General features: G+C 54.7%; 11 protein-coding genes across 11 annotated transcripts; 5 read left to right on the top strand and 6 right to left on the bottom strand.

Moving 5' to 3' along the window:
• Positions 1 to 358: 358 nt before the first annotated feature.
• Positions 359 to 1098, bottom strand: PFLUO_LOCUS847 (rRNA-processing protein fcf1; the record flags this gene model as incomplete). The annotated part of the gene is made up of 4 exons (XM_073786266.1): positions 359 to 440; positions 493 to 855; positions 906 to 968; positions 1028 to 1098. The coding sequence occupies 4 exons, from the start codon at positions 1096 to 1098 to the stop codon at positions 359 to 361; spliced, it is 579 nt and encodes a 192-aa protein (XP_073634943.1).
• A 182-nt stretch (positions 1099 to 1280) lies between these two features.
• PFLUO_LOCUS846 (uncharacterized protein) lies at positions 1281 to 2483 on the bottom strand (the record flags this gene model as incomplete). The annotated part of the gene is made up of 2 exons (XM_073786255.1): positions 1281 to 1455; positions 1507 to 2483. 2 exons carry the CDS (start codon positions 2481 to 2483, stop codon positions 1281 to 1283), a joined length of 1152 nt encoding a protein of 383 aa, XP_073634942.1.
• An 869-nt stretch (positions 2484 to 3352) lies between these two features.
• Positions 3353 to 5005, top strand: PFLUO_LOCUS845 (uncharacterized protein; the record flags this gene model as incomplete). The annotated part of the gene is made up of 2 exons (XM_073786244.1): positions 3353 to 3456; positions 3514 to 5005. The coding sequence occupies 2 exons, from the start codon at positions 3353 to 3355 to the stop codon at positions 5003 to 5005; spliced, it is 1596 nt and encodes a 531-aa protein (XP_073634941.1).
• Positions 5006 to 5108: 103 nt separating this feature from the next.
• On the bottom strand, positions 5109 to 7152 carry PFLUO_LOCUS844 (squalene synthetase-like protein; the record flags this gene model as incomplete). The annotated part of the gene is made up of 3 exons (XM_073786233.1): positions 5109 to 5571; positions 5626 to 7033; positions 7095 to 7152. The coding sequence occupies 3 exons, from the start codon at positions 7150 to 7152 to the stop codon at positions 5109 to 5111; spliced, it is 1929 nt and encodes a 642-aa protein (XP_073634940.1).
• A 380-nt stretch (positions 7153 to 7532) lies between these two features.
• On the top strand, positions 7533 to 8986 carry PFLUO_LOCUS843 (Cysteine protease atg4; the record flags this gene model as incomplete). The annotated part of the gene is made up of 4 exons (XM_073786222.1): positions 7533 to 8055; positions 8109 to 8277; positions 8333 to 8560; positions 8611 to 8986. The coding sequence occupies 4 exons, from the start codon at positions 7533 to 7535 to the stop codon at positions 8984 to 8986; spliced, it is 1296 nt and encodes a 431-aa protein (XP_073634939.1).
• Positions 8987 to 9275: 289 nt separating this feature from the next.
• PFLUO_LOCUS842 (histone H2B) lies at positions 9276 to 9828 on the bottom strand (the record flags this gene model as incomplete). The annotated part of the gene is made up of 3 exons (XM_073786210.1): positions 9276 to 9454; positions 9510 to 9581; positions 9654 to 9828. The coding sequence occupies 3 exons, from the start codon at positions 9826 to 9828 to the stop codon at positions 9276 to 9278; spliced, it is 426 nt and encodes a 141-aa protein (XP_073634938.1).
• Positions 9829 to 10343: 515 nt separating this feature from the next.
• On the top strand, positions 10344 to 10861 carry PFLUO_LOCUS841 (histone H2A; the record flags this gene model as incomplete). Its single annotated transcript, XM_073786199.1, has 3 exons — positions 10344 to 10396; positions 10459 to 10751; positions 10809 to 10861. The coding sequence occupies 3 exons, from the start codon at positions 10344 to 10346 to the stop codon at positions 10859 to 10861; spliced, it is 399 nt and encodes a 132-aa protein (XP_073634937.1).
• A 482-nt stretch (positions 10862 to 11343) lies between these two features.
• PFLUO_LOCUS840 (uncharacterized protein) lies at positions 11344 to 11885 on the bottom strand (the record flags this gene model as incomplete). Its single annotated transcript, XM_073786188.1, has 5 exons — positions 11344 to 11369; positions 11417 to 11458; positions 11520 to 11598; positions 11661 to 11793; positions 11866 to 11885. 5 exons carry the CDS (start codon positions 11883 to 11885, stop codon positions 11344 to 11346), a joined length of 300 nt encoding a protein of 99 aa, XP_073634936.1.
• Positions 11886 to 12261: 376 nt separating this feature from the next.
• On the top strand, positions 12262 to 14098 carry PFLUO_LOCUS839 (2-oxoglutarate dehydrogenase complex E2 component; the record flags this gene model as incomplete). The annotated part of the gene is made up of 8 exons (XM_073786177.1): positions 12262 to 12443; positions 12506 to 12561; positions 12624 to 12695; positions 12745 to 12800; positions 12868 to 13632; positions 13691 to 13750; positions 13804 to 13858; positions 13914 to 14098. The coding sequence occupies 8 exons, from the start codon at positions 12262 to 12264 to the stop codon at positions 14096 to 14098; spliced, it is 1431 nt and encodes a 476-aa protein (XP_073634935.1).
• Positions 14099 to 14641: 543 nt separating this feature from the next.
• On the bottom strand, positions 14642 to 15352 carry PFLUO_LOCUS838 (uncharacterized protein; the record flags this gene model as incomplete). The annotated part of the gene is made up of 2 exons (XM_073786166.1): positions 14642 to 15153; positions 15214 to 15352. 2 exons carry the CDS (start codon positions 15350 to 15352, stop codon positions 14642 to 14644), a joined length of 651 nt encoding a protein of 216 aa, XP_073634934.1.
• Positions 15353 to 15680: 328 nt separating this feature from the next.
• PFLUO_LOCUS837 (uncharacterized protein) lies at positions 15681 to 16459 on the top strand (the record flags this gene model as incomplete). Its single annotated transcript, XM_073786155.1, has 2 exons — positions 15681 to 15782; positions 15839 to 16459. The coding sequence occupies 2 exons, from the start codon at positions 15681 to 15683 to the stop codon at positions 16457 to 16459; spliced, it is 723 nt and encodes a 240-aa protein (XP_073634933.1).
• Between the last annotated feature and the right edge of the window lie 86 nt (positions 16460 to 16545).

Below are 16545 nucleotides of genomic sequence, written 5' to 3'. Positions count from 1 at the left end.
TCAAAGATAGATGCGTAACGATAGACAATATAGTCGCTCGTCTCATAAAGCACTCTATACAATCCACCAAGAAGCCCGAATCTATTCCAAGACCAATGGTCTGACGCTCTACGCCATCATATGTCGTTTTCATCGTAGCTGCTATGTAATTGAGTTGAAAGAGCGGTTTCCGAGCTCGGCGATCGTTGACTGCGGTATTTAGATCCTGCCAAGACATGCTTGTAGTGTGTACAGATCCTATGTTTGCCGGAAAAGTCCATCCTGTGGGTACTTGGCCATTTGATGGTGGATTCTCGCCCAATCAATGGTGGGATATGATAGCCGCCTGGAATGAGTAGTGATCTCGAGCAGCGATCCTTCACTTCTCCGGGGCATCTGGGAGTCGCTCAATGAGATACTTTCCCCGCGCAACACTCATGATTGGAGCACCGGGAATTTTCCTGATGGAAATGTCAGAAAATAAATCTTGTTGAAAACGCTGGGATGACGTACCGGATCCGTCTCTTGAGATCACGATCATTCGTCGCCACAATATACACGCGGTGTTTGATGACTCGGTCAACAAGACAATCATCTGCATATGTCCCTTTGTGGTCACACTTAACTCTCTCGAAGCGTGGATCCTTAGCAACACGCAAGGCCAATCGGTATTTCGGACCAAGTTTTTCCAATTCGGCAAGCACGCAATCAGTGACAATCGGAATGCACTTGGCATAAAGGCAGTCCATCATGGTCGGGATAACTTCCAGTTTGTGCTGAATGGTGTGAGAGATGAAGTTGGTATCGACGAGGACCGAGTATGGGGGGGCGAGAGCCGTATTGAACTGGAAGAAAAGGGATGACGGGGCTTGAGGACTGCGACGGTGTAAGCAAATAGCAACAACAGTAAGGACCGAAACGCCTACGCTTCTCTGACCAGGTCATCCTTCTCAGATTTGCCTTTCTTGTCCGTCTTTTGGTTTTCCTTTCTGAGGGTCCGAGTCAGTCAGGCAGTCCATAAAAATAGGCCGGCGAAGAGATGACACACAGGCGATTATCACGCAACGTGATGGCTCTCTTAACTTGAGCATACTTGCGGGACTTCTTTTGAAGGCCCATGATGGGTTGGTTGCGTGTGTGTTGCCTGGGATTGTGAAGGAGTGATGATCAATCAATGGGGAAGGTTTTTTTTTTTTTTACGGCGGGCAGATCCACACCGCCTTTTCCAGCTTGGCAGACCTAAACTGATGGATTGGGAACTATACCACAGGTACAAAGATGTATTATTGAATCTTTTGCTCTCAGTCCTCCGGATATTCATCGCGCACATTGCTCACAAATGTCCTGGTATCTTCATCCCATCGCTTAAAGTGCTTCCCGGCAATGGCCATCAGGCTCTCGGGCAGTTCGCTGACATGCGGCAAGATGAGTTCGATATTCTCCTCCGCCACGTAGCGAACACTCCGATCCTCCACCCTAAAGAAAGTGTCAGTTCCGCCATCCTACAGAGGGATTCAAGAGGCTTACAGAACGTGGTAGAAACTCTGGTGCCGACCAGCCTGGAGGCGATCAATGCCCATTCTTCTCATCCACTGCTCTCCAGCGCCGCATTCCGAATCCCAACCAGTGATGATGGCTCGATATTTGTAGCGACGATGCCGGAACACCTGGCCCACCCGGTACCGTATATGCTTGTTCCCTGCGCTGCGTTTTCGAACTTGCTTGGGGATCTCATCCACTGCTCGCATAACGTGGAGGCTTTCCAATATGTGTTCATGTTCAAAGAGGCCGTCAAAGAGAGGCACGATATACTGCTCCACCAAAAAAATATCAGAGGGGAAATCAGTGGCAAACATTTCCATAAGCAACGGCAGTTGGTGCCGGAGGTCCATCCGCCGAGCATCGCCCGAGAGGAGCATGATTGACCAAAGCGCAGCATATTTGGCACTGACCACGTCTACGGGAGTGGTGTGAGAACTTGAATGAGGCATGGAATAGACCGAGTTCAAGATGTTTTTGCCGCAGCGCAGAAGTATGTCCGAGGCCGGGGAATCGCCCAGAAGGGCGGGCTGATGCGTGCTGGGTGCCCCAAGGAAGGTCAGTTGATTTCGTAGATCTAAAACGGGAGTCTCTCGGGCGCCCCGAAACGGATCCAGATACATCGGGTCTTCTTCCTCGGTCTCTGCCAGACTGCGGCCATTCATATCATACCCCGGCTGTGGACGAATGATGACATGCACATGAAATGGGAACCCGCAAGGGCGAGCATCCAGGTGAAGCCCCTGGGCCACGTAGCAGTATATCGCCGCTGAGATCAGTGGAAGTGAGTTATGTCCCGGGCTTTTCAAGGCTAATCCAAGGAAGTTATGCTCCAGAGAATAATACTCTCGCCCTGGCTCAATGCCCGTGAAATCATTCGTCTGCAGCCACGATGCAATAGCCAGTGCCTGGTCACGGGGGCTTAGGAGTCCGAAATCCGGATTGGAGGAGACGAATCGCTCCATGATCTCATCTAGTGAGCCCCTGATCTGTGTCGCTGTGAGACTTGAATCCAAGAAGCATTGCGGGAGCATTTGGGGAGGCACTCACCTCGTCCAGGTCGCCACACCCAGTCTCCGGTACAAATAGATCAAAACAGCCCAATGCTCGATCGAGCGACACCGGTTCCCCGCGCCGAATTTTGGCCCATTCTGGCACAGCAATACTCCGGTGGAGGAATGTCAATAGCGCTCGAGCATAGTACCTTGCGTGAAGCGCCGGTCAACACCGAGGAAACAGGTATCATGTCAGTTGCATTGCAGAGAGAGCCCACCTTCTCGCCAAATGATCCTCTCCCATTTCCACCCGGCTCTCTCGCCAAAGAGTATCTTTGGCATCGTATCCATAATCAATGACGGTCCGAAACTTGTCGATGCGCCCTGTCTGACAGGCCAGAGTACTGTCGAGAAGCCTGGTGACCGAACGATCGACTCGGTATCTGGACACGAAGAGCGTCTTCCAGTCCACTGACAAGACAGGGCTGGCGAGTTTCCGGGGTAAGTCATGCTTCCGGTCCCAGAATTGATAATGAGTCTGGCAGAAGTGACGCCATAGCAAGGGCTCATTGGTTACATGATTGAAGCGGCGGCTGCATTGTTCCAGGGAAGCAGCCGAGACCGGAGGGGAGTGGCAGAGGATGGAATGAAGGATCTCTTCTGGGAGGTGAACGAGAGACAAAACCATGCCTTTAGAGAGGAAAGGGGTAAGCAAGAGTGACGAAGGAAGAAAGAGCGAAAGAACAAGATCAATGGTCAAGTGAAGGTGCTTATGTAACGTTTCGGTTCGTGCCTGTTGCGAAGATGAACCAAACGCAACACTTCCTCTCCTTCCCACGATGGGCCAGTATCACTCGACCGGCCAAAAGGTCTCCGGCCAGGAGCCCCAGAAGGTCGACTACTACGAGCTGCTAGGAGTGACCCCCGGTGCACCGGACGACGAGTAGGTCAACCCGGTCAGTACATATATAGGCGGACACTGATCTGCTTGGCTCTCTAGGATCAAAAAGGCCTATCGAAAGAAAGCCCTCGAGCTGCATCCAGACCGGAACTATGGAAATGTCGATGAGGCCACCAGACTATTCGCCGAGATCCAGTCCGCGTACGAGGTGCTGGCGGATCCCCAGGAGCGAGCATGGTACGACTCTCACAGCGACGCCTTCCTGGGCACCGACGGAGACGCCGGCGGCGACCAACACTCATACAATGTCCGCATCACCACCGCTGAAGATATTCTCAAGCTTTTCTCGAAATTCAGTCCGCGCATGGACTTCTCCGATTCCTCAGCGGGCTTCTTTGGCGGCCTTCGCGAGCAATTCGATCAGCTGGCGCTGGAGGAAAGGATAGCATGCCAGTGGGAAAACCAAGACACGGTGGATTATCCCTCCTTTGGCAGCCGCGATGATGATTTCGAGGACGTGGTGCGGCCCTTCTACGCCGCCTGGAGCGCGTTCTCCACCAGGAAGGCCTTTGCTTGGAAGGACGCATACCGCTACTCCGAGGCCCCTGATCGTCGCGTGCGGCGGTTAATGGAAAAGGAGAACAAGCGACTTCGAGAGGAGGGCATTCGTGAATTCAACGATGCCGTCCGGTCCCTGGTGGCCTTCGTCAAAAAGCGTGATCCGCGATACAAGATCAATGCACAAAACGAAGCTCAACGCCAGGAAACCCTGCGCCAGTCCGTGGCTGCCCAAGCGGTCAGGTCCCGCGCGGCCAACCAGGCCAAGATGCGCGATCATATCATGCCGGAATGGGCTCGGACGGCGGAGGAGCCCGATGAAGAGGAAGAAGAAAGCTCGGAATGCGAAGTCGAAAGCTTTGAGTGTGTGGCATGTCACAAGCAATTCAAAAGTCAGAAGCAGTTTGAGGCACATGAACGGAGCAAGAAGCACCTAAAAGCCGTGAAGCAGCTCTGCCGCGAGATGAGAGCGCAGGATCGAGAGCTGGACTTGAACGACGCCGTCTCTCCTTCCCCACCCACAGCGGCCAGTGATATCGATGAGCACCCCGTCGCTATTGATGCCAGTGTGAACAAGTCTCAGGAAATTGCATGTGTGAATTCCGATGAGCATCTGGATGCAGTGCCTGGTCTGGGTGAAGACGAGGTCGAGAATGATGAGGCCTCTAAGTCACCACATTCACCTCTGGGTCAGGATTCATCCAGTGATGATGCCGATTATGCGTCTCGGGAAGCTGTCGAGAGAAGGCTTCACTCCGACGCGTCCGAGGTCGAGGACTCGGTGACCACCTTGTCTCGACAACTGTCCTCGTCTGGACTGGGTGACCAGGAGCCTTCGGTCAAGGTAGGCAAAGCCAAACAGAAGCGAGCCAAGAAAGCGGCTCAAAAGGCCACCGGGTCAGACGGATTGGTATGCACAGGTTGCAAAGAACCCTTTGCCTCGAAAACGAAACTGTTCGCACACATCAAGGAATTCCCCGACCACGCACAACTACAGAAGTCTACGAATGGAAAGGGAAAGAAAAGACGGTAACGGACAGCCTGGGGCCCTTTTCCTCGTGAATCAAGAATTCGCCCGCTCTATTGTGTATGCATACATGTCTATCGGTTCATCCATGCCGTCTTCTCCGGCGGGCTCAGCCAAGCCCGGCTCGGGTATTCTTCACCACCTGCGCCACCGGCAACAAGATGCCTTTGTTGTTAGTGGCTCCAAGCGCGGTACCAGTACTCCATCCCATTTTCTCCAACATGGCCCGGCCACGGTTCTCTGCTCCAATCTCGGGGGCCGAGCCACCGACGACATCTCCATCCACGTAGGAAACGCCAGGACCACCCGAAGCACCTCCACGTTTGGCCTTGGATGGTTTTGATGAATCCTGGCCCCAGGATTTGAACAACCGACGGTTGAGCTTCCGCCCGGAGAGGAGTTCGTCGACTTTGGAAATGGTCTTGCGTGTGTATCCGGGCGTGCGAGAGGTTTTGACGAGAATCGGAAATCGGGCCTGCCCGTTGCCTTTGGACTGGGACTTGAGACTCACAACATTCGCCAGCTCGTGCACCATTTTCCGGCGCTGCTTTTTCATAGGAGGCAGGGAGAGACTGGGCGGATATCAGCGAGTGCGAGCGAAGGGTTATGACATTATATGGACATACCTGCTCTTCGGCGACAGCAGGAACGCCCGCATTTCCGTGATTAATTCTTCCATGTTCATATCCTTTGGATACTTGACCTTCAAATCTGCACTTCCGGCGCTTCTCCCCAACAGCCCTTCGGCTCGTAGCTGTTCACGCTCCTTCTTCTTGATCTTCTTCGTTCGTCGGTCATTCTCCCATGCCTGCTCTAGTTCGAACTCTAGCTCGCTGTCGGAAATGTCCAGGGCGAAAAGCGGTTGCTTGCCCTTGCTCTTTTTCCGTAGGCTGGGCCGATTAAAATCCATGATATCAAATCCATAGTAGGGGTCGGATTCGAGCGCATCTGCGAAGGCTGTTGCCGATACGAACCCGTGTTTCTTTCTCTGTGCTCGGGTATATCGGTCCAGTTGCTCTTGGAGCAGGCCGATGTCCACGGTATCCATGTCGTCGTCCTCGTCCAGGTCGGACTCCTCTAGTTCATCTTCTGTTTCTTCGTCTTCGTTCGAAACAACGGTCGAGACAGGGTCGGGGTCGAGATGCATGTTTGCGAGCACTGGTTTCTTGATATCAGAACCATTCGTCATTCTCCCCGTCCAAATGGTTTCCTTGGGCTTACCGTCGATGGAACTTTGAACATGAATCTCGCTTTCATTTTCACCCTGGGTAATGGGATGTCCAGATGGTTCCATTGGAACCTGTACTGACAGATCTTGCTGCGTTGTGGTTTTGCCGACGGTGATGCCCCCTTCGGTCTCGGGAAGCGTGGAGTGTGTGTCCTCGTCACAGTAATCACTGTCCATGTTGGCAATGTAGTCGGCGATCATGTCATCCTCCTGCTGCGAATATAGTTTCCATAGTTGGTTTGCTTTGGACCCAGCATGGCTCGTGGGTTGAATATCGCGCGTCTGATCTGCGTGTGCAGTTTCCGTCCGCGGCGTGGCCGACGTCAGTGGTCGATCAGCAGAGGTGTCGAGGAACTCCCGCAGCTCGTCTCCGGTGGTCTCGACTCGTACCGGTCGGTTGGAGCTATATGGCGGGGACGGGGGGCACTTCCTTCGTCCAGAAAACACGACCTCATCCTCGCTCGACGTGTCCAGGTCCGATCGGTCCAGCAGTGGTTCTGGGTCGGGGAACCTTTTATCCTCGATCTTTTGGCCCGTTCGGTCGATGAAGAACATGGGCATGGAATCATCTTTCGTCGGCTCGGGCTCGCCCCCAGTCTCTCTGCGCTCCGTCTCCGTCTCCGTCTGCTTGTCCGCCTGGTCGACCTGTGCTGCCAGATGAGGGTCCTTCAACTCGTCACTTGGTTCGAGATCTCCAGCGCTCACGAATTGAACAGCCTTGTGGCGCAGACTGGTAGTCCACCATTGATGATGTGTTTCAGTATTGCGGGCCTCTTGCTGCATCGTCAACTGCGGTTGCAGTGGTCCTTTTTGGTTTTTAGATTGTCAGCAGGCCAGTCCAAGAGACCGAGTGTCAGTGTCCCATACCAGGATCCGGCCTGGGCGCCTTTTTGGCGCGAGCCTTTGTCTTCCCATGGCGGGCCATGTTTTGCGCAGAGGGAATCAGTCGCCACTCGGGCAGATGAAGAGGTCGGTGGATCACGGGCGGTGGGGAGAAGCAGTACTGGGGGTGGAACATCGATGTATAGAACAACAAATGGGTTAAAGAAAAGAAAATCTAGACATGAATGAGGGTGGTTGGTATTGGATGTAGATGATAGCAATAGAATATTGCTATGTGGTGGGAATTATTGGGTCGAATGTATGTATACATCCTGGACACATAGTCGTGTCAGGTGTACGCTGCGCAGAGATATATAATCACCACCGGCTAGCACATCACCTTCTTCTCCCATCACCCACCCCCGACTAAATCGTCTTCTTCACACTTCACCCCTCTCCCCGCCCCCTCAAACAAACATAGCCATGACTGGGGTCGATCTGGAGAAATGCAAGCGCATCGTACAGTACTTCTGGGACCCAGAGCCCAAGAATGACGCAACCCCCGATGCTCCGATCTGGTGCCTGGGTAGAGAATACGCTCCGTCGCAACATATCGCAGACGAGCCAATACCAGCATCACCAGGGCCAGTTCGAGAGACTGACAGCCGCAAAGAGACCCCTAAACACCAGACACTAGACCCTAGCAGCAGCCCTTCTGGACACCCGCCTGAATCTACATCTCACAAGGATCCCCCAAACACGACCTGGCCGGACGCCTTTCTGACAGATTTTGAATCACGGATATGGGTTACATATCGCTCTAACTTCATACCAATCCCCAGGTCCAACTCACAAGAAGCAGCGTCCTCGATGACGTTGAGCGTGCGCCTGCGGAGTCAACTCATGGACTCGCAAGGGTTTACATCGGATACGGGGTGGGGTTGCATGATCCGATCTGGCCAAAGCCTTCTGGCCAACACGCTCGCCATCCTGTCGCTCGGGCGAGGTGAGACACCATCCTCCTAACTCGGAGCCAAGTGGCGCTAATGCAAACCATAGACTGGCGGAGAGGTGAGCAGGTTGCCCAAGAATCGAAGCTGATCTCGATGTTCACCGATCACCCCGATTCACTATTCTCAATACACCAGTTTGTCCAGTGTGGCGCGCGGTCATGTGGTAAATATCCCGGGGAATGGTTTGGACCATCCGCAACGGCCCGGTGTATCCAGTGCGTGCAAGACAACAAGAGACAGACTCCCATCCATCGCTGACAGACGTGATAGGATACTCTCCGGTGAATGCGCAGACCCCAAGCTAAGAGTCTATGTAACGAATGATACGTCCGACGTCTACGAAGACAAGTTCACCCAAGTGGCCTGCGACGAAGCGGGGCACATTCAACCCACACTGATTCTCTTGGGACTTCGACTGGGCATTGATCATGTAACGCCTGTCTATCGGGATGGACTGCGAGCGGCGCTACAATATCCGCAGTCGGTTGGCATCGCAGGGTTCGTCGCCACATCCGATGAAACGAGCAAGCACTGACCCGGGATTACAGAGGCCGCCCATCAGCATCTCATTACTTTGTCGGAGTCCAGGATGGCCATTTGTTTTACCTTGATCCTCATCTCACGCGCCCCGCGCTGCCGCCTCGAGGGGCGGACGAACCATACACGCAAGAGGAACTGGACAGCTATCACACGAGCCGCCTGCGCAGAATTCACATCAAAGACATGGACCCGAGCATGCTGATCGGGTTTTTGATCCAAGACGATGCCGATTGGACGGACTGGAAGAAACGGGTTGGCTCAACGCCAGGACAGCCCATTGTTCACATCCTGCCCGGGGAAAAACCACCGACGCAGGGCCAGGAGCGGAGGGAGGCGTTGGACGAAGTGGAAGTGTTGGATGATTCGGACGCCCTGGAAGACTAGAGAGGAAGATATACGAGCAAGAGAGAATCAATGCAATGCAATCAAGCATTTGGAATTTCGTGTTCTAGTTGGGAGGTAGCAACACCCAGCCCAGACCCGAGTTATGTTACACCGCATTCAAGGTAACCATGAAAGAAACATTTCGCCCATCGGGGAAAAGAAAACTGAAACCGTCCCATGACACATTAGAAAGTCCGCAAAACACCCAGGTACCCGACCGCCTGTAAAGCCCATAGATCAGGAGGCAGCAAAAACAAACAATCCCGCAAAACGAATGGATATCAACCGCTTATTTAGCCGAAGACGAGTACTTGGTGACAGCCTTGGTGCCCTCCGACACGGCGTGCTTGGCCAGCTCACCGGGCAGGATCAGCCGCACCGAGGTCTGGATCTCCCGGGAGGAGATGGTGGACTTCTTGTTGTAGGCAGCGAGCTTGGAGGCCTCGGTCGCAACACGCTCGAAGATGTCTGGGGACACGCGTCAGAGCAGGATAAACAAGACGCGTTCAGCGGGGAAACATACCATTGACGAACGAGTTCAGGATGGACATGGCGCGAGTGGAGATACCAGTGTCGGGGTGGACCTGCTTGAGGACTGGATTGTTGTCGTGTCAGCCAGGAGCGCGTCATCATAACAGGAGGGGGGAGAAAACGCGTCGAAACTCACCCTTGTAGATGTAGCTGGAGTAGGTCTCCTTGCGGGTCTTGCCACGCTTCTTCTTCTCGCCGGAGGCAGCGGTGGCAGTCTTCTTGCCAGCCTCCTTCTTCTCAGCGGGAGCCTTGCCGCCAACCGGGGCCTTGCCACCGGTGCTGGGCTTCTTCTCAGCGGCCTTGGGGGGCATTTTGACAGAGATGGATGGGTGGATTGAAAAAGTGGGAGAGTTGGAAGGAAGTATGGATGAAGATGGATGGAGCGTGGGAGTGGACAGAGATGGGAAGGGAAGAAAACGCGGTGACGAGGGAGGCGCGGGTCTTTATAGGGGGGGGCAGTGATCTGGGAACACCACAAAGGAGCCCGAATTTCAATACCGTCAGGCATGGGTATGATCTGTATGATTGAGGTGCTTACGCGTGTCCGGGGGCCCAAGATCACGCGTTTGGTACGGTCACGGTATGTTTGGGGGGGTGATCTGCGTTGCGATTGGTCGATGGGATAAGCGAGACCGTGATCTGTTGGGTCCGCGATTCGGCCCAGCGTCACTGGCCCCGTCGGCCTTATAAGTGCTGGTCACGTCCAACTGCCGCCTGTTTTGCCCTTGTTCCCTCATCCATCTCTCTTCGCCCAACTTCCCATCTATCAACAACCTTTTTCACTTTCTTTCCCAAACCCCCTCACCAACACCACCCACCCATCAAAATGACTGGAGGCAAATCCGGCGGCAAGGCCAGCGGCAGCAAGAACGCGCAGTCGTAAGTTTCTCTCCTTTTGTTATTGTTTGGGGTCTCCTCATTCTGACATCAACGACTTTCAGCCGTTCGTCCAAGGCCGGTCTGGCGTTCCCCGTCGGCCGTGTTCACCGTCTGCTCCGCAAGGGCAACTACGCCCAGCGTGTCGGTGCCGGTGCTCCCGTCTACCTCGCGGCCGTGCTTGAGTACCTGGCGGCTGAGATTCTCGAGTTGGCTGGAAACGCTGCCCGTGACAACAAGAAGACTCGTATCATCCCCCGTCACCTCCAGCTCGCCATCCGCAACGATGAGGAGCTGAACAAGCTTCTGGGTCACGTCACCATTGCCCAGGGTGGTGTTCTGCCCAACATCCACCAGAGTATGTTGCCGTCCCATTCTGACATCCAACTCCTGTTGTCTAACTTCTCTCTCTCAGACCTCCTCCCCAAGAAGACCCCCAAGGCCGGCAAGGGCAGCCAGGAGCTGTAAACGGGTCTCTTTTTAACGGGTTGTTTGTTTTCTTTTCCGGCGTGGATTCGGTTCATTGACACGATAATGGGGTTTCATGGGATGGGCACGTTATGGCTCTGCGTTTTCTTTTTCATCAATTTCCAGGTTGTACATTATGTCTACGGACATGGAATGATACCGACGAACTGCTAGTTCGAGGGATTTCAACTTTCGGATACTAGTCCTGGGTAATAGACCCTTCTCAATGAAGACTCTAGGTCCATCGACATAACTTGCGCTTCCTGTGATCACTGTCTCTTCCCCCTTCCTTTACTCCCCTGGTAAATGGTGGGGTTGGATCACCGTCTAATGGATGCGTTGATTGTAGATTTCAAAGAAGTAACATTCGACAGTATACGCGTTAGAATAATAATTGACGAGACACAACTCGACGCGCCTGGTAGTTAAGCATTTGCTATTACATATACACACACACACACCGCCCCAAAAAATAGACTCCATCAGTGCGCCCCCGGGCTCTCGGCATCTAGATCCGTCAGTATGTCCCTCCACCAAATAGGAAGATCAACGTACATGGTAGAATACGAGCCGGCAAATTCCGCTCCCATTTGTTTCCTGTAGCCAGTGTTATTGATGCGGGTCCACACCGAGGGTAATGCCAATGTCAGGGACATACCACCAGGGGCAGTCGGGGCCCGATAGGGATCGGGGTGCTTCCAGCTCTGCAGCAGCTTCTCGGTCTCCCGCAATAGCACCTGCACATTCTTCCAGTCAGAAGGTGGTTCGTAGAAAGCATTAAAAGGGGGGGGCTGCGCACCTGCTGCTGCCGGGGATCGCGAACGTCCTTGTTTGCTTCGAAGAGGCTCCGGATGTAGACTGCCTGCCCCCGCCACACCTGGCGGTGGACAGCCCAGTCCAATGCCAGCTTCAATGACCGCCGGTAGAGCGACCTATATAGTGAGAAATGTCAAGATCGGGCTAGTCCGTCGGGAAGGCTAGAGGAAAGGACGGAGGTGGCGCACCTCACAGCGGCAGTGGACATGATGTGCTGTTCTGCGCGATCGGTGGGCAATATGTGAGCGAGAGGGTGCAATTGAGACCGAGGATGCACTCTTGAGAATGGCGGTGGTGGTGGTGGTGGATGAGGAAATGGGGAACCAAGCCGACAGATGCCACGGCGTGGTGGGAAAACTGCGCAGGTGGTCTTTCCGCCCGCCGTGGCCCGCAGACTCCGCCCGTCGTTGCCGGGCGAGTGAGAATCTGTAATCCTCCCAAACCCAAGGGATTTCCCGGTACTTTCGGCCCGGCCAACTTGTTGCTTCGACTTCTACCCCCCTGACATAAATAGGGATCCATTGTCCTTCCCTGAATTTCTTGTTCCCTGCTTGAGCTCTCTTCTTCCTGTTTTGCCTTCCACCATGGCTTCTCGATTGCCCGTGTGCCGCCTGTCCGGCCAGCGCCTAACTGCCGTGTCCAGGGCTCCCCGAGCTCCTGGCCAGCTTCGCTGCAACCTCAAGGGCCTGTCAACTTTCACTTCGCAAAGATCGGCCCTCAATGTCTCGTCCAAATCTTCCGGCTTGCTCCAGGTGTCGTCATCGGGGTAAGAAAACTTCCGCCCTTCAGCTGTGTCGGGCGCAATGGCTGACGTGTGGACAACAATAGCATCAATGCCCGACTTGCTCTCACTCCGCTGGGCGCCCACCAGGTCCGGACCTATGGTAAATCCCATCGCCTCTCCATCCCTATAAGGAGCAATGCGTGCTAACGTTATGTGCACCAGCCGACTCCATCGTCAAGGTCCCCCAGATGGCCGAGTCGATCACAGAGGGTACCCTGAAGCAGTTCTCAAAACGTACAACTCCTTCGCTCTCTGATTGCCTATCTATACTAATTCCATCCAGAAATTGGTGACTTCGTGGAACGCGATGAGGAAATCGCCACCATTGAGACTGATAAGGTTTGTCCTGTTTACATCCACAATCCCAATCACACCTTCCTCTAACGTTCTGTTTCTTGCTTGTCAGATTGACGTTGCGGTCAACGCCCCGGACTCTGGTACGATCAAGGAATTCCTTGTGAGTGAGGAAGACACCGTCACGGTCGGACAGGATATCGTCAAGTTGGAATTGGGTGGCGCTGCTCCCGAGAAGAAGGATGAGGATGCTGGGAAGCCCGCGGAGCCTGCGGCTGAGAAGCCCAAGGAGCAGGCCAAGCCCGCGGAGCCCGAGAAGTCCAAAGAGCCACAGGCCTCGAAGCCGGCCCCGTCAGAGAAGCCGAAGCCGGAAGCTCCCAAATCGCAGGATGCTACTGAGTCCAAGCCGGCCCAGTCGGAAGCCCCCAAGTCGCAGGGTGCTGCCGAGTCCAAGCCCGCGTTTGGTAGCCGTGAAGAGCGCCGCGTCAAGATGAACCGGATGCGCCTCCGAATTGCCGAGCGCCTGAAGCAGTCCCAGAACACCGCGGCGTCCCTCACCACGTTCAACGAGGTGGACATGTCGTCTCTGATGGAGTTCCGCAAGCTCTACAAGGATGACGTGCTCAAGAAGACCGGGGTGAAGCTCGGATTTATGAGTGCCTTCTCCCGCGCTTGTGTTTTGGCCATGAGGGATGTTCCTGCGGTTAACGCCTCGATTGAAGGCCCCAACGGCGGTGACACCATTGTTTACCGGGACTATGTCGACATTAGCGTCGCTGTCGCCACCGAGAAGGGCCTGGTGACGCCTGTCGTGCGCAACACGGAGACCATGGACCTGGTTGGTATTGAGAAAGCAATCGCTGACCTAGGCAAGAAGGTAAGTCCACTCCTCGCCGCTTCTATGGCGCGTCGTTTCCTAACAAGTATCTGTACAGGCTCGCGACAACAAGTTGACCATTGAGGATATGGCCGGTGGCACGTTCACTATCAGCAACGTGAGTGGATTATACGAAACCCTTGTACGCCACATATATTCTAACTGAACTAGGGTGGTGTCTTTGGCTCCCTGATGGGCACTCCCATCATCAACCTGCCCCAGACTGGTGAGTTTCATTCCCATCCCCTATAGGCTTGATCTCTAATTAACGCTCCTCGCAGCCGTTCTGGGTCTCCACGCCATCAAGGATAAGCCTGTTGCGGTGAATGGAAAGGTCGAGATCCGCCCGATGATGTACCTCGCCCTCACATACGATCACCGTCTCCTAGACGGCCGTGAGGCTGTGACTTTCCTGATCAAGATCAAGGAATACATCGAGGACCCGCGGCGCATGCTGCTTGGGTAGGCGTGAGTCGTGGCTCCGCTGATTTGTATTCGTGTCTTTGTGCAGTCATTTGCACATGTAAATTATCCGATTTCACAATATAAATGCCTATTCGAGGGCAGTTGCATTGGCTGGGATTCTCTTGTCTGGCTGTCCCTTGCCCGAGTTCTTTGTAGATGATCCATCCCGTACAGGTCTTGTGGCCTCGGTGCTCTGCATCGCGGTCAGGCCAGAGGCAGCACAGGTGTTGCCCGTGCTGCAGAGCTGGCGCAGGGCTCAGAGGTAGCTAATGATGCAGCATCCGTCCGGGACTGGCCCATTCCGTTGTCCATCCTTCTCGTCTGGCCGACTTGGGCACGTTACGGGAGTAATCGCATCTGCAGCTGCCAATTTTACTCGCATTGGGCCCCTGGGGCTGCGTGAGCTGGGCTGCTCCGCTGGAACCGACTGTGTGCTTTGGGGTTGGCGGAATGGTCGCTGCGATGAGACGCGGCATGGGCGAGCAGGTCATCTTATAATATCCTGCGATTCAGAGTAATGACCCGGTGAGGGGTGGGCTTGGGTCTATCGCATGCCCACGCGCGCTTTCAGTTCTTGGGTTTCCACTCGGCTCAGATTCCCCAGCTTCCCCCGCTCGAGCTGAATGAGAATGGGCGCGTCCAGGGTAGCCATGAGATCGGAGAAAAACTCCAAAACAATGCCGTCGAGTTCGGTGAGAGTATGCCGCATACCAGCATATTTGGTGTATTTTCTCTTCCACTGGGAGTCGATGTTGGGCACCCCAGAGGCCCAGTTCTTAAATGTCAGAAGCGCAGGTGTGCGACCTTCGTCCAGCTTGGCTTGGCTGATCAACCGAGAGCCTATATCAAACCAGCGTGATTCTGACACTTTGTGCGATGCCGCGAGACAGAGATTCATAAATTCGGTTCCGATTAGGGCCAACGAGGGGAGGCGGTCTTCATGCGAGCCGCGCTGTGCTGCCGCGATGTAGCGGCGATGTAGGTCTGCGACGGAGAAGAGTCGTAATTTGATGGCCAGGTCTGGGTCTGGTTGAGTCAAGATGGTCGACTCCAAGGCTGGCAGTGAATCAGTCAGCGTGGACTGGGATGGGGTTTGTTTCTTCCGTCACTCCATACCTCGCACCGAGTCCACCAGCCAGTTCACATCCTGCTCCGGTCGGCGGGGTTGCGAAAGCAGGGCGTCAATGGCGATGCAGACCAGATAGTCGAGCATCATGCAATCCACATCGGCCCGGGTCTTCGAGTCGGCCTCCATGGTGTGGTGGGAGATGAAAAGGGTGGGATGTGGAGGATCAACAAGGAAGCCTCCCATAATATATATCGGAGACATACTCCTCGGTTTCCACAACCAACACTCCAAGCCACCCCCGATGGTCTGACTACCTACGTATCCACGACATCCCCAAACCATGTACATAATAAACGACACACCGGATAAAGCGTCAAGTCACGTGCGACCATGAAGCACGCATGGCGTCATGCACCGCTCTCTCCCTCCTTCGCCTCTGCATCTCCCTATGCGGAAAGCACTAGACAGGATCACCCCGTTTACGTGGAATCGAGCCTCACGAAGAGTCAGCAACATGGCGTGGTACTGTTCCGGGTCGACCAACACCGAGCTGGTCGAGAACCTGTTCAAGGGCGGCTTGATCAAGAACGAGCGAGTGAAGGAGGCCATGATTGGTGTGAGCATCAACTGACGACTGTGCCCACTGGTGTCTCTAATCCCAGGGCTTAAAAGGTTGACCGCGCACACTACGCTCCCTCGCACCCCTACTCGGACTCGCCGCAGCCCATCGGCCACGGCGCGACCATCTCCGCGCCACACATGCACGGACACGCCTGTGAGTATCTTGTAGACTACCTGAAACCCGGTGCGCGCGTCCTGGACATCGGATCCGGCTCCGGATACCTGACCCATGTATTCGCCAACTTGGTTATGGGTGCCTCTGGCCGGGGCGAGGGGCTGGTCGTGGGGATCGACCACATCCCCGAGCTGGTGGACATTGCGCGCAAGAACATGAACAAGTCAGACCAAGGCCGCCATCTGCAGGACTCGGGCAAGGTGCAGTTCATCACTGCGGACGGCCGTCTCGGCTGGAAGGCGGAAGCACCCTACGACGCCATTCATGTTGGCGCGGCGGCCGAGAAGCTCCATCCCGTGCTGATCGAGCAGCTCCGGGCGCCGGGCAGGCTGTTTATCCCCGTCGGGTCAGAGAACGGGGGTAGCACGCTGAGCACCCTAGGCCTCGGCGCCGGCCAGTACATCTGGGTCGTTGATAAGAAGGAGGACGGGACTGTGCACAAGGAGAAGGTCTTCCAGGTCAGGTATGTGCCGCTGACGGACCCGCCGCGGAAATGATCTCGAGTCAAGCATGGTAGTTATGAGAAGCTACGAAGTAATGGAGCACGATGAGGATGGACGATTCATTGATGAATGTGCTATCG

This window comes from Penicillium psychrofluorescens (genome assembly GCF_964197705.1).
Source record: "Penicillium psychrofluorescens genome assembly, chromosome: 1".
Lineage (NCBI taxonomy): Eukaryota > Fungi > Ascomycota > Eurotiomycetes > Eurotiales > Aspergillaceae > Penicillium > Penicillium psychrofluorescens.
The sequence above is the reverse complement of the archived record's forward strand: the minus strand, read 5'-3'. Positions and strand labels throughout refer to the sequence as shown.